Genomic DNA, 15,259 nt, shown 5'->3' on the forward strand with positions numbered 1-15,259 from the left:
AGAAAGATAAGAAATGCAAAGCTAGATAAAGAGGGCTGGCGTTAACCAATGTAGTTTGTCAGCACTAAAATTTAAACAAATTGATAAGTAAGGACGCTAATATTGATAGTAAAACCTGTTAACAATATACTTTTTTTAATTTGTGGTATAAATGGAATATTCCATATTTTGAAAAGGGCGCACTCAACTGATACAAGAGGCGGTTCGGAAATACGTAATTCCGTATCAGAATAAATTATTGAAAGGCGGCTACAACCCGTTTGGAGGCAGCTACAGATTGCATACTTGAGTTATGATAAAGAAATAGTACAACAATAAATTGTAGATTTGAAATGTTTTTGTATGATAATACCTGAAAATGGACCATTTTGATGACGAGAAACGGCGAATGTCCTGTGATGAGATGAGTGTTCCTGTTTTTAGTACTGAAAACGATATTCGTAACAGGAACGGAGTTGTAGACAAGTTAAGAGAAGTCCTTTTGAAGCTATTACAGCCCAATTTCAAATGTTCAGACGACACAATACTAACGAAATTGTTCGACTGTGTCACCACAAATCGAGATACGAAAGGTGAGAATTGCTATATTAACACTTTGAAGAAGAATAATCTTGATTTTTTCCAGATTGGGAAATATCAGGGAAAAGGCACGTCTTGTTAGGATTGTTTCTACCATGGATAGACCTGGCCCTGTCCAATTGGGAACTGATTGTGAATCCTGTGAAAAGCTTCTTTTTGAAAATCGTCGGATATTTTTCAAGAGGAGAAAACTGTTTTGATCTGCTTGCTGCGTCCAACATTCCATCCCGAATAGTGACAGCAATTAAAATGAATGAAAGGTCGGAAAACGTGTCAATAACAATGGGATACGTTGAACTTCTTCAGGGTGTTATGTGTCATAAAAAAGGCCTTACCTGGATTATTGACTCTGGTTAGTATTAATACAAAACTGTTTTAAATGATTTTGACCAAGAAAGTAGAAATCATAAGAAGTCGATGAAAACAAAATGTATATCTTCTCATTTGGCTGCTTCCTATGCAAATTGACACTAGTTCAATCAATGCAGAGTTGCTGCACTGTGAAATAATCTTTGCCAGTTTTAATTCTTCTTATTGCATTATTATCTCTCTTAAACCTAAATTTTATTTTTTCAAAACTCTTAATTTGAAATATCACGGATGATACTGGATGATCATTTGAAAAACATGGAAATCTCATTGTGAAATCTTTATTGTACACTTATTAATCTTGTTAAGAGATTTATTATTAATCAATTTGTTTAAGGTGAATGGAAGGTCATTGCTTTACTATCACAGTCTTGCCCTAGCATTTACATTCTTAGAAAATGTTGGCAGGTGTTTTCCGACTTGATAACAAAAACAGAAATCCACAATCAAAGGATTGCCAAAATGATGCTCGAAGATTGTACATCTGTACTGAAAGAGTCGTCACACCAGACTGTATCTGTTGGCCAGATCAATAAACCAAACCGAATACCCTCTGCTATGGTTATTTGGGATTCAAAGGAGGAATTTGTTATTGTTAATGTGATAAAGTTAACTATAGAAATTATTTTAAATATAATGAATCTTAAGTTTTCATTTGAGAGAATAAATTCGTTATTTGAAAGTTGTAAAATAAGTGATTGGGCGTGGACTGTAATGCATAACTCTGATGACCTGCAGGTGATTTAGACGATGTAAAATTAAAAAAAAAAATTTATGTAATACAATTTATTTTATTTTCAGATGGTTGCTGTAGCATCTAGACTAATGTGTTTTATGAATGCCTTAGATTTGTGTGATATAAAAGATCACAAAGTCCCACAAATCATTGGGAAGAACTTCATTGATAAGATTATTAACCATTTTAATTTGCTTGTAACTCGACATGCTTTTGATGTGATTTCTGATAGTGCTGTGGATTATCAGTATCTCTGGGAAAAATACGGTGGAAAGGTGATCGCCGGAGATATTGAAAAGCCTGACAGTATTGATTACCTCGAATCAGAGATTTATAAAACTGAAAATTCAGTTTATCGTGTGCAGAATTTCCTGTTCATCATTCAAGTATTATTCCTTTGTATATACTGTATTTTCGGTACACTGAAATAATACACTATGTTATTTAGGTACTGCCTTTGTTTGTGTTTTGCAAAGTGAATTCTAAGGAATTGGAATGTGATAACCTATTGGAACTTTATATAGAAAAATTATTTAGGGTTGCGTGCCCAAAAACAATTAGGTTTTGTTACTCTTTTCGTCTTCAGCTTTCTAGTCAGGGGCCAAATTTAGAAAAAGGGTGTGTTAAAAATATTCACAAATTTGAACAGCTTGCAACTATATGTAACAAGGTAAATAATACATTTTTCTTATTATATTAATTATTTTGTTTCATGATCTGTTTACTTCCTATTAACCCTTAACTCCTGACGTGAGAACTTGGGACCCCATTGGATATTTTTTTGACACACAGCCCATCTCTTAATAAGTAGAATTCTTTGTTCTTTCAGTAAATTTGAAATTTTTGCAGTCCCTAGACATGCGGTCATGTCATTGTAAGAGAACAGTTTTAAAACCAAGACATCCAAAATAATTGTTGACAAAGATGTAAGAAGAGATAAATAATATTTTTGTAAGTGAACATGATTGATGTTAAAAGTATTTTCCTGTTGATGTGCATAATTGCCATTTTACTGATACAGGCTAATTTTGTGTTTTATAATCATTTAAAGGAAAAATATTTTAATGTAATTAAATAAAAATGAAATTTACTGTAAAACGAAAATAGTATGTTTTGTTTCAAGCACGGATAAACAATTGAAAAAAAAAATCTGAATTTTGTAAATAGTTCTTTTTTTTGCTTGTCTTTCAAACAACTTTATTGCAAATAAACATAAAAAAGAGCTATTTAATTACATTCCACATATCAAATACTTAAAATGTCAGATAAAAATTCCATGAGGGTTTTTTAAATAATAATGTAAAAACATTTATTAATATTTTCAATTAACTTATACTAACATACACTATTAACATTAACCAAAAAAATTGAAAAAGACTGATTATTCTTAATAATTCCATGTTGAAACAACTTTCAAAGATTTTGCAAATAAATTGTGTTAAACTTTTTGTTGCTGTTTTTTTTTTTTTTTTTGTGTGTGTCATACAGTTAAACGTGATTATAAGTTAAATGTAAGGCTTTACCAGTATTTTGACAAAAAATTAAACCCATGGTCATAATCTTAATGGGATGACACATCTCATTTGATGTGAAACAAATGTCACATCAGAAATTAAGGGTTAAAGTATTTAATGTAGGGGTGTCAACAGCCGCAACAGTTTAGGCATTGACAAATCATTTATTACTGTAAGGTAATAAATGATAAATAAACATCTATGGTTCGAATCCAGCTGCTCTGCATGCAAATGTTACATACTTATAAATGGGCTTTTTTTCAAAAACTTTGGCACCCCGAGCTAAGCTCATAGTTGAAATACCCTTGTTAAAAAAAACATAAATAAATAAAAATAAGAATAGAATAAGTTGATTACATGTATTCTATGTACATCACATCACAGAAGCACTAGAAGATAATATTCAGTATTTAGTCAGTATTTTTATTTTTTATTTGCAGGAGCAAGCTGTTTTGGTGTTTCAAGCACTAATTCATATATTCAAATTTATTATTGTACCAAAAGAAAACCCTCACCTAAATGATCTGTTGTTTCCAAGGATAAACTATTACAATACAGAAAACAGTCAGTACCCAGTTATCTTACCACCACTTATAAGTGCACTTTGTACTTATTTAAAGAAATTTGACATTTCATGGAGAGACAGCTTAGAGACCGTCTGTATTATGTCTCTTACTCAATTTCTTTTGAATGACATAAACATTCCTCCTATGGTAAATACTTTACAAGACTTGCAATTGTTGTAAATTAATTTTTATTTGTGTAAAATTTAAGCTGTGCACTGCAACGTTAAGGCTGATTAAAATGATACTGTTAAAATTCATGCCTCCAAACCTAGCGCTTCTAGTCAATACTTTGCAAGGCTCGAGCATGCAAGATCTTGGAAAACAATTGTACAAAACATTGCACAGTTATCACTGGGAAGTGAGAGACTCAACTATTGAAGTTTTAACTACAATAAGCATTCTAGCTGAAGCAAGTATGAACATTTTAATACAGTAATTTAACAATTATGTTATTGAAAAATATTTTTTTTTTATAGAGTTCCCTGCATTTCAAACCCTTTTAATTGAAAATAGGTTACCTGATTTAATTACATCTATAATGGATTGTGATTCGGAACCTTATGTTAGAGCTTCAGCTATTTGTTGTATTTCTGAGATGATTAAGTTACAAAATATTTGGGACAATTATCTACAAAGCAAAAAATTAATGGTAGATATTGTTTCATATTTCTTGTAAAAAAAAAAAAAGTCTGATATTCTTTCATTTGAACCGATTTTAAAATTATTTCATTTAATAGATATTTTTGTTTTTAATAGGAAAAGATTTTCATAATATTGCATTTTGAGAGTGAAGGGATTGTTAGGAAACAAGCTGCTCTTTTGGCTAAAGAAATTTACAAAAACAGACAGATGAAGTACATATATATTTAATAATATTGTTTATTATTGTAGATACACAATGAAACCTGAAGTACTGTTTGTATATTTACAGGCCGGAAGTGCTCGAGCAGGCATATAACACTTTCTACCATATCGCACAGAATGATCTTCACTGGGAAGTGAAGATAAACGCATTGGAATTTTGGGATGAAGTAATAGATTTTGTGTTTTCTGAAGAAGGAATGGTTGACGGGTCATTCCCACAGACGATCTTTTCAAAGGAAAAGAAAAAAATCATTCAGCTCACATCCATTAAAACATGTCATTTAGTTTTAAAAGCAGTGAGGAAACTTAGCGACATGGGGTGCTTACATGTGAGTCTATTTATACAGTTTGCTTTTTTATATATAGTTTTTCAATATAGTAAATAATTAAAAAATATATAAAATAACAAATTTAATAAACATTCAAAAATGTTGAAAATAATAGGAAGAAAGGTCTTCCCTTCCTATGGTCCTATTTTATTTGTCGAAAGGAAAGACAAAAAAATTTTTATTTTATTTACATATTGATTTTTTTTTTACTATAAGTTTTTAATGTTTAATGTCAATAAATGTTATGGCTGCGAAAATACGATTGGTGCTTGTAGGTCCTGTGGGCGACTCTGTTGGACGAATGTGATTTAGTAGTTCAAAAAAAATCAGCTAAGTTAATAACAAAATTAAAGGACATTGTTAATAAGTATGACGTACTGTCAGAGTTGAATAAAATTAATTTTAATAAGGATGAACTCGACAATTACCATTTGGGAAAACCTCCTGACAATTTGCTTGAGGTGGCAGACATTGACAACATGATGATGGGAGAAGATGAAAATAATGTTAGTACTCTCTATTTAATTGGATTATATTTTTATTAAAATGTACGTGCAATTACAGGCTTCATTATTCAGTGGATTGGGATCAAAATTGCAGTCAGTTGACGATGTAATTAATGAAATAATCAGTGAAGAAGATATACAGCTGTTGTCCGGTTTGGTGAACATCGCAGAAAGGGAGGAACGAATCTTGCCATCGATCAAAAGATTTATAATCCCTGCTGAAGAATTCATTGAAAAAATAATGACACTGGACGTGGAAACTGTGTTGAAAGAGAAAATATCTTGGACATTAAAAACTTCTGAAGGAATTGAATCTTTACTGGATGATATAATACAGTTTACAGAAGAAGACGAATTTAGTACAAATGCAATTGACTGTTATTAATGAATTGTTATTTTGGTTGCATGGACAAGACAAAAATGTACTATGTATGTGTAAATATTGTTGAAATCTTGTTTAAGTATCATCTTATGAAATCTATTTTGTGATAAGTATTTTCATTGACATTGAAATCACGAAGATTATAATTGTTGGCATTATTTTTTATTTTATTTTATTTTTTATTTTTTTTTTTTTTGTGTGCATACATTACATTTGATACAATTTTAAGATATATTTCCATTAACACTTTTATTGCAAAATTAAGGTTTTAAAACCATTCACTTACTAAATAGGTGTTTTTTGCAGGTAATCGAGTTTCTTTCTCCTCAGCTCTTTGTTGTTGGACATTACCCATTGTAAAATTATAAATAATACTTATAATTATAAGAAGAAGAATAGTTGAAAATTAAACCCCTGAAAACAAACTACTGTTAATGCAATTAAATTCAACTTTGTGCCCATCATCTACAAGGTTAAATGGAAATAATCAACCATTAGCGACAAGATGCTCCTCAGTTAGCTTTTCAATAATACACTCTGCCACCACCTGACTTATCACTGTATTACTATAAAGGATTTATCAAAGAAAGCACTATATTCCTGCTCATTCTAATTCTACAGAAATAAAAATATGAGGAATGACGTGTGAGAGCATTAATTGAATATGAAAATGCTGTAACATATCTGATTAATTATTGAATAATGCAAGTCGGGCTGATTAAGGTTTTGAATTGGTCAAGTTTTGAACAACTCTGCCCAATTTCACTTTTTTCACACAAATTTTAAAATTCCACACTTCTTACTGCTGATTGTAATGGTACATGAAACGTAAAATTTGTTTATACTATTTATGTAAATAATATACATAAATAGTATAAACAAATAATACTATTGTTTTGAAAATCCATTTGTTTTTAACTTTCATTCATTTCATGAGTGCATTGTACATAATTCACTGGCTAACAAGCTTGGTTGTGAAATGAATGTTTATAGGTTTCGAGAACCATCAAACTATAGGCTCTCCACTGTTTATGATAGAATGCTTTACCATCCATAATAGCTTTGGGGAGGATTATAAATTGTGGTTTTCTCCATTAAAGCCAGTGAATCCCTTAATGGACGTCGCAAATAATATAAATGAAGAGATTAACAAGGTTTCATTTATTAAAGAAAGTTAAAAAGTTCTTCCAAATACATTTCTAAAAATCATTTATTGGTTTTCTTTTACATTTGGAAAATTACTTATTCATAATAAAATATAACTATCAAATTTTTAGCCAAAAATATTGAAATATCATAACTATTTTAATGAAAGAAAACAAGTCTTGATAAAAACCTTCATCAATACATATAAGTTTTGAACACTTAAAAAAACAGTAAAGAAATTCTTGTCGTATAGGAGGGCGTTGGGAGACGTAAGTGAGGGGTTAAACCACTTTACATTTTTATTTTTTTAAATAAGGCAGTCCAAATGAGTCAAAACTGCGTTGATTCTATTTGAGGTAATGAGATAAGGAAATTGAGAGTGGGACCAGACACAAACCAATTTCTAATACTTTTTTCAAACAATTTTGAATAAAGCTATGGGCTTATTAGTTTATTACTTATTCTTAGTAATAGGAAATGTGTTAGGCCAGGCCAGCTTGGTGCCTGGCGGTAAGGGTATATGAAGAAACATTAATGCCTGGTTATGAGTCTATCGATGCACCTTTTTGTGTATATATTGTGAATACACGGTTCAATCGCTTGGAACTCAGCTCAGAGGATTGACGAAACGCCTCAAGGGTTTTGCCGATAAATATTATCTATAGCATTTGTTAATGGAAATAATAAAGTTGGGGTGAGTATGTCGATTCACTTTTTGCAAATGATTATCTATTAAAATTTTATCAAATCTGTGATTAGAACCATTATTTACAAAAAGTGAAAGTTTTAGCATTTGTGTTAATAGTTTGAAATAGAGCGGAGATCTGTTGGTGGGGAGAAACTGCGTCACTGCACCATTTCTTGCGCCCTCTTTATGCGCAATATCAAAATGCAAGTAGACAAAATGCCGTCGGAGTCTAAACCTTTGTTGACAGCTCAAACTGAAAAGCCCAATCATTATTCGTGAGCATCCGATCATTGTTTATTGTCCAAATTATCATTCTTGAAACTAGGCGTGTTTTGACACAATTTACACCATGAACGTCTCTCTCGTTTCAGGTATTTAAAGGAGTTTCGCGTCGATCAGTGTTCGTTGTTTCTCCAGCACAAATGTACACAACACAGACCTTTCACCTGCTTTCATTGGCATTTCATGAATCAGAGGAGAAGAAGACCTATACGAAAAAGAGATGGCTCGTTTAATTACAGCGCTGACAACTATTGTACTAAATACGACGAGACATCTGGGATTTGCCCCGATGGAGACGAGTGAGTGACTTTTCTCTCGTTTCCATAAACAAATAACATCATCCGACACTTATCGAAGCCACTTATCATGACGTTTACCTATTTTTACAAGTCGCCGCTTCATCTGTTCACACTCTCGGAAATGCTATAATTTCGTCACTTTTTGATTAATTATTTATAATAAATTAAAATATTTATACAATGGTTTATTTAAAAAAAAATTATGAAAATCGGCAGCTGAATAATGGGTCGTGATTTAATAGCAACCGTGTTATTTAACCATCGACGGGAGATTATTCTTGAAATTGGTTGTTTCGACGTTGAAATTTTAATTGACCAGCTTAACAATTAAAATTCTCAAACCAATTTGTTCTTGTTGGCAGGGATGTTTTTTTTTAATTACTCAAAACTCCACTTGTATTTACTAGCAACACCTATCATCTTTATTTGGCGGAGTTATCAAGTTTAATTCAATTTGATTACAGCATGTTCAATATTAAAATTGTCTTGTCAATTTGATAATTGAATACATTACAGACTCCTAAATCTCCCATTATATTTTAAAATGTAATATTAATAATAACTATAATAATACATGTTTAGTAGTCATTATTAAACGTATTAATTATTATTCGGAATAAGTGAGATGCGGTCTGGTGTAACGTAGGTTTTAGAAAAACATTTTCTTTATCGTGCCGAAATTTTGATCTTTATTCTTTATCATCTTCAGGGCCTGGGATTTACAAACATAGTTTAAATTTTAGGAATACATATAGGATGTGAAAAAAAGAAAAAGAAACAAAAATGAATTAAACAATGCTAGAAAATTTTATATTCAACTAAAGTATTTGTATTAAACGTATTAATAACTTTAATTGATTATAATTTTTATCTTGTGTCTTGGTTGAGATGAAAAAGTCAGTGCTACGAGTGGGATTTGAACCCATGACCTTCCGCTCAATACGCTACTATTCTAACCACTTTAGCTATCGTGACTTCAATCCACTCGTAAAAGCAGAAGTAATTTCAGGCTTCACAAACCAGTACCTGTGTGGTAATTTCCTTAGTTTCCCGTATCGTGTAAAACATATATTCCCACAAGTGAAATATTCAATTTTGATTTATTAGTTTCAAACAGATAATATATTTCAATAAGTAATTTAAAGAAACATTTCATTTCTAATAAATACTTTTCCAATTGTTATTATTTTAATTGACTAAATTATTATCATGCCTTGTGGTTGTTAAAAACTAATATTTTGGTTTTCAGATGCCAATTTCTACATAGGACTGCAGGGGATACAGAGCGGAGATATCACTTGAGGTATTACAAGACGTGCATGTGTGTTCATGATACAGATAATAGGGGGTTTTGTGTTAAAAATGGAGCACACTGTGCTTTCGCTCATGGTAACCATGATTTACGACCTCCCGTGTATGACATCAAAGAAATGCAGGTAAATATCATTGTTGTGTCAATTTTAAAGTTGTCCTAATTTGAAACTTACAATGCTGACAATTGATGAAGGCGCTGGATAGTCCTGATGGAGAATCAGCTCCCAATGGACCGAATGTCTTAGATAAAGAAAGGAATTTAATGAATGAAGATCCTAAATGGCAAGGTAAGTAAAAAGAAAAACATACTTATAGACCCACTATTAGAAATTTACATAATTTTAGTATCTACAAAATTTGAATGAGTATAATTGGTCCTTCGGACTGTATGAGAGTTTCACAATGAGGCTATTTAAATATTTAACTTTGTGTTACATGTGAATTATAAAATTTTAAGAAATGTAACAATTCTTTTAAAACAAAAAAAAATGATTTTGTAGAAATGTCATATGAAGGAAAAAAATAATGGTGTGTGTCCATAATGTAGTTCAAAACTAAAACTACTCATATATTCAATTAATTTATTCATAATATATTTTTTCTTTTAGATACAAATTATGTGTTGTCAAGTTATAAAACAGAACAATGTAAAAGGCCACCTAGATTATGCCGGCAAGGATATGCTTGCCCACAATATCATAATAGTCGTGATAAGCGAAGGAGCCCAAGGAAATATAAATATAGGTATATTTTTGACATGTCAGAGATCTATTAAATTTATTCTTTGATTTCCTTTTTGTCTTTCTCAATTAATTAATAGATTTAGAAACATGAAACCTACTATAACGTATTAAGAGCTCAAATTACTCAAATCAATAATGATGAGAAACATTAAAACGCATTCATTCACACTTGCAAGTTGTTGCATACTGTCTGCAAACTGACATACACATATTGGTTAATTTTTTATTCAAAGGTCAACACCATGTCCTAATGTGAAACATGGTGATGAGTGGGGTGAGCCTAGTAATTGTGAAAATGGAGACAACTGCACATATTGTCATACTAGGACTGAACAACAATTTCATCCAGAAATTTATAAGTCTACTAAATGTAACGATGTTCAGACTGCTGGTTATTGTCCTAGAGGAGTTTTTTGTGCTTTTGCTCATATTGACCGTAAGTCAACTTGTCATTTAATTAACAACAAAATTATTAACCTTTAAATTGTTGATTAATTTAGAGGAAATGTGTTTGGCGAGAGATTTAGCTGCTCCTTTAGAATTGGGAACAAATTTAGCAGATATTTTAAGTAATGCTATGTCCTCTAGAAAAAGGACAAAAGAGAGTAGCGAATCATCAGTAAGTTTGTCATTGATTTTGTATCAATAAATAATTCAATTTTATTTTATTTAAGTTGGTTATTGATTTTTGTTTTTTGTTTATAGAACGGAAGTGGGGAATTATCGGAGTGTGCTTCTACTAGTAGTATCGGTTCAAATGGTTCACACAGTCGAGCTCCAGGTGCACAACTAATCCATAGGAATGACAAAAATCACATTAATCTGTTTAATCACGCACCACAAAATGATATACAAGTACAGGTCTGTACATTGATACAGTAATATGTTTAACATATTTCTTAAAAATACCAATTTTTTCCCCTATTAATTAAAATATATTACTGTTGCATCTAAAATTTACAATGCTTGTAGATTAAAGCTTAGCATTTTTATTTATTTATTTATTTTTTAATATATAGTTCTTTGCATGATATTAAAATATAAATTAATATATTTTTAACTGAATTAAAATTTGTCGACGATAAAATAATATTTTGTTGTTAGCCTATTAACAGTAAAATTATTTGGGGATAAATACATATAATCATAAGTACTTTAACGAAAAAGTTATCTTTCTAATAATGAAATGTATTAGTAATTATTTATGATAGGACATAAATTAAATTTTGGCTTTATTGGGTTGATGCAGGGTAAATCTTCAAATAATGGTGTACTGATAACAGATAGATAACATTTTATGTATGTATTTTCATACATATATAAATTTTTTATTTACATATATAAACTCATGTAAATATCACTAAATTACACACAAATCATAAAAGCATAGAAACTTTTTTTGTTGAACACATTGACTGTGTCCTGGCCATTTTGGTTCCCCTTGCAGGAAACCAATGTATCACCTAGAATAGCACTCTGGTACTTAAAAAATTTAAATGATTTTATTTTTATTATCTAAGGTTTATCTAAGTGATATAAATTATAGTGACCCCCACAGTGCTAAATAAATGAAGTAGGCAACCCGCAGAACGTTTGTTAGTTTGGGTGTAGTTAAATAAAAATTGTTTCCACTTTCTATAATAATTTTTCCTTTGTTTTAAGGAAAATGGGCATTTCATTCAAAATGGGTAAATAATAAACTAAATAACAAAACGCATACTGGAAGAGCAAATTACATGGTTTTCACATAATAAATAAAAAAGCACTTCCATTGAAAAAATTGATACCACAGCCAATGACAGTTTTTGCCCTTTCTGAGGGGGCCCTAGGAATTTCAAACGGAATTGTATAGCAAGTAATGTGGAAGAGAGTTTAAAAAGAATAAATGTAAGGATGCAGACTGTGCGTCCACCTCTCTCCCAGGAGGACATTGGTATGATGCACATGTTGCACCTTACGCAGTCAACGTGTTAATGTATATATTTGCCTATACCTACACGCAATTTAAGTTGGTATACTTGCTTAAGCCCAAAACACCAACTTAACAATATAACCATCGTGTTATGAACTAGTCTTAACTCTCTTTTGTGTGTGTCCTTAATACAATTACACTTTTTTTACAGGATATTTTAAATGAAAAGTTAACTCTGGATAATAGTGTAGTAATGAATGAAAATGATAAATCTGATAAGCAAAACTTATTTATGGCACTAAATATTCCTCAACAGCATAACAATTCAATTTTATCATCACTTCATTTTGATCCATCAGATATTTTAGGTAATTGATGTACAAATTATTAGTTTATCATCGTTTTATTGTTATATGCAAATTTAGGCAACCCATTAGAAGATCTGCATGTCGATGAACCATTAGGCTTTGTTGGGATGGACCGTGATTTTGAAACAGATTCACCTACTATTTCTAATTCGATAACTGCTGGTCTAGCAAGTTCAGGTAAATGCAATTTAAAAAATATATTTAAAGTGTGATGTTTTTCTCTTTTTGGACATTTAATAACAATATATGTGGATGTGTAATTCAATGATTTCAAAATTACAGGTATGCTAGGAACTTCTGCTCCAGTGAACATTCCAAGGAGTGACCAAAATAGCGGATACGGTAGTATCTCTCCGACCAAACGTTCCCCCTTTCATCATTTAAAGTCCGGATATTTTTCAGCTTCTAGATTTTCTCATCCTGATACTTTAGAAACTGTGAGGTTTCTTTTCACTAATTTGTACTTTTCATGTTTTGCTATTTTAATACAAACCCGCTTTTTGTAAATAGAGTTTATTAAATCATGTTGGAAGTAATCATCTAACCAGCAGTACAACAAAATTTGGTAGTTTAACAAATGGGAGCTTGTATGATTATGGAATATCTCCCAATAGTAGGAATCCTTTGGGAACTTCCCCTTTAGTCGGGGGAGCTTTTTCTGTAAGTGACAGCAAAAAAAAAAACACTAGGTAAAGTTATGTACAACAGTGTGATCAATTTTTGTTTTCAATCAAGGTCGTTAGTGGGAATAGAAGTATAACTTGCGATGATAAGACAAATCATGCCAGGGGGTCGTGCGAAATATGGCAGAAGGAAGCAGAAGAGGCCAATAGGAAAGCATTAATAGCTGAACAACAAAGAGATGAGGTAAAATCTTACTACATAATATTTATATTTATACAAGAAAAACATATAAGAAATGTAATGTACATTTTACAGGCAATGAGCCAAGCTAAAGCTTTACAAAAAGAAGTCGATTTACTTCAAGGATCACCTTATTTACATGGTCTACGAAGAGTATCAGAATTAAAGTCACTTCCATTAACAACTTTGAAATCAATACAGGCTCAGTTAAAAGGAGATTTAGAACAAGTAGATAAGGTGTGTATTATTTTTAATTTAATTTTATTATTGTTTAAAGTAACAATTAATTTTTTTTTTTTTATTGCAGGAAGTGTTTTTACAGACTGGCACAAAATGCATGGTCTGTGAAGAACGTAATAGAACAGTAACATTAGGGCCTTGTAATCATTATGTGCTTTGCAGTACATGTGCGCCAAACCAAAAGGACTGCCCTTACTGCCAGACACCAATAATTGCCCATTCTACACCAACGACAACTGCCCTCCATGCATAAGCTAGTCGTAGAGAGGTGAGAAATAACATAGCAAACTGGTGTTTTTGGCCTATTCCACAGTTTGAAACATGGACCTATTTTCAAATTGCTATTTGGTGTGTACTTTGTGTCGCGTGTGCTAGTTAAAAAAATAGTGTTACCGATACTAGACAAGTTTTCTACACTTTTAATAAATAAAAAAAGAAAAGAAAACAAGGTTTTATCACAAATTAAAGGTAGATGGTATTTATCCTAAAAGATTTTGTATATGACTACCTATGAAAAAACAAAAAAAAACATGATTTATTAGATAACTTGTCTGGCTCAGTTTTGTTTATTGTTAAATTATTACTGTAGTTTGAGATAATAATATTCTTAAAAGTGTGTCAGTATGGGGTATGTGTGGGTGTGAGTGTGTGTGCGCGCGCAAGCACATGTGCGTGTGGGAGCATATGTATGCTTGAAATATTAAAATTTTCATTTTCATTTTCAATGATATTTTTAAAAATAATAAATAAATATATTAGATTTTCATTAGTTACAAAAAGTATGTTTTTATTTTTCCAATAAAAAAATTGTCCTAATGATTTTTTTTTTTAAGAAATGGATATATGTTATAATTTACACAGCTTTGCACTTTGTACTAATCGATATAATTTCTTTTTTTTCTCCCTTTACATTTCAAAAAATATTTTTGTACAAATATTGGAGTCAATAAAATGGTATTTTTAAATACAGACAAAATATTAATTATGCTAACGACGGAGTTATTCATGTGCTTTCAAATGTGATTTTTTACCTACTTAGCCAAATAAAGTTTTTTGATATTTCATGATTATTTTTGTGGGAAATATATTTCCCATAAATAAAACACATTTTTTAATATTAAAATATTTGTATCATTCAATATTCTAGAATACAGTTAGAATAAGCATTTGTTTTTATATTTATTAGATGTAAATAACTTGCATAATTAATTTTGTGGTGAAAGGAATGTCTTGTCTCATTCATTATTTGTAACAATTATTCAACATTTTAACAATAACAGCAAAAATAAATAGTAATTTAAGTCAGTCTGTATTGATTTTTTTTCTGGTTATTCTTTTGTTATCTATTATCGTCGAATAATGAGCATATATTTTTCTGTTTATTTTTAAGCACAATTGAAATAAAGGACACAAAAATGATGGTTGTATTATTATTGATTTATTATTTTTATTGCTTTCTTTTAAGAATTCAATACAATGATTTTTTTGTTATAAAGTTATAAATAATAATAATAATAATAATGAGTTATAATTGTACAATTTACAATTTTTTGATATG

General features: G+C 30.5%; 2 protein-coding genes across 3 annotated transcripts; both read left to right on the plus strand.

Annotated features, from left to right (window-relative positions):
- The first annotated feature begins 227 nt into the window (after positions 1–227).
- On the plus strand, positions 228–6,393 carry LOC106661957. Of its 2 annotated transcripts, XM_014385737.2 has the most exons (13): positions 228–572; positions 626–931; positions 1,286–1,686; positions 1,750–2,070; positions 2,133–2,354; positions 3,639–3,911; positions 3,973–4,177; positions 4,241–4,413; positions 4,521–4,618; positions 4,696–4,957; positions 5,233–5,463; positions 5,522–5,892; positions 6,152–6,393. In XM_014385737.2, the coding sequence occupies exons 1-12, from the start codon at positions 359–361 to the stop codon at positions 5,846–5,848; spliced, it is 3,033 nt and encodes a 1,010-aa protein (XP_014241223.1). In that variant the 5' UTR covers positions 228–358; the 3' UTR covers positions 5,849–5,892; positions 6,152–6,393. The 2 variants fall into 2 exon arrangements, with proteins under 2 accessions (XP_014241223.1, XP_014241222.1); XM_014385736.2 differs by lacking the exon at positions 6,152–6,393 and having other exon boundaries at positions 5,522–6,010.
- A 1,427-nt stretch (positions 6,394–7,820) lies between these two features.
- Positions 7,821–15,007, plus strand: LOC106661926 (RING finger protein unkempt). Its single transcript, XM_014385687.2, has 15 exons — positions 7,821–7,954; positions 8,051–8,260; positions 9,510–9,696; positions 9,768–9,861; positions 10,183–10,318; positions 10,551–10,753; positions 10,818–10,936; positions 11,023–11,178; positions 12,441–12,597; positions 12,655–12,774; positions 12,880–13,034; positions 13,108–13,257; positions 13,333–13,464; positions 13,537–13,698; positions 13,769–15,007. Exons 1-15 carry the CDS (start codon positions 7,866–7,868, stop codon positions 13,952–13,954), a joined length of 2,256 nt encoding a protein of 751 aa, XP_014241173.1. The 5' UTR covers positions 7,821–7,865; the 3' UTR covers positions 13,955–15,007.
- The last annotated feature ends 252 nt before the right edge of the window (positions 15,008–15,259 follow it).

Source organism: Cimex lectularius, unplaced genomic scaffold (genome assembly GCF_000648675.2).
Source record: "Cimex lectularius strain Harlan isolate CLEC.00 unplaced genomic scaffold, Clec_2.1 scaffold34, whole genome shotgun sequence".
Taxonomy (NCBI): Eukaryota; Metazoa; Arthropoda; class Insecta; order Hemiptera; family Cimicidae; genus Cimex; species Cimex lectularius.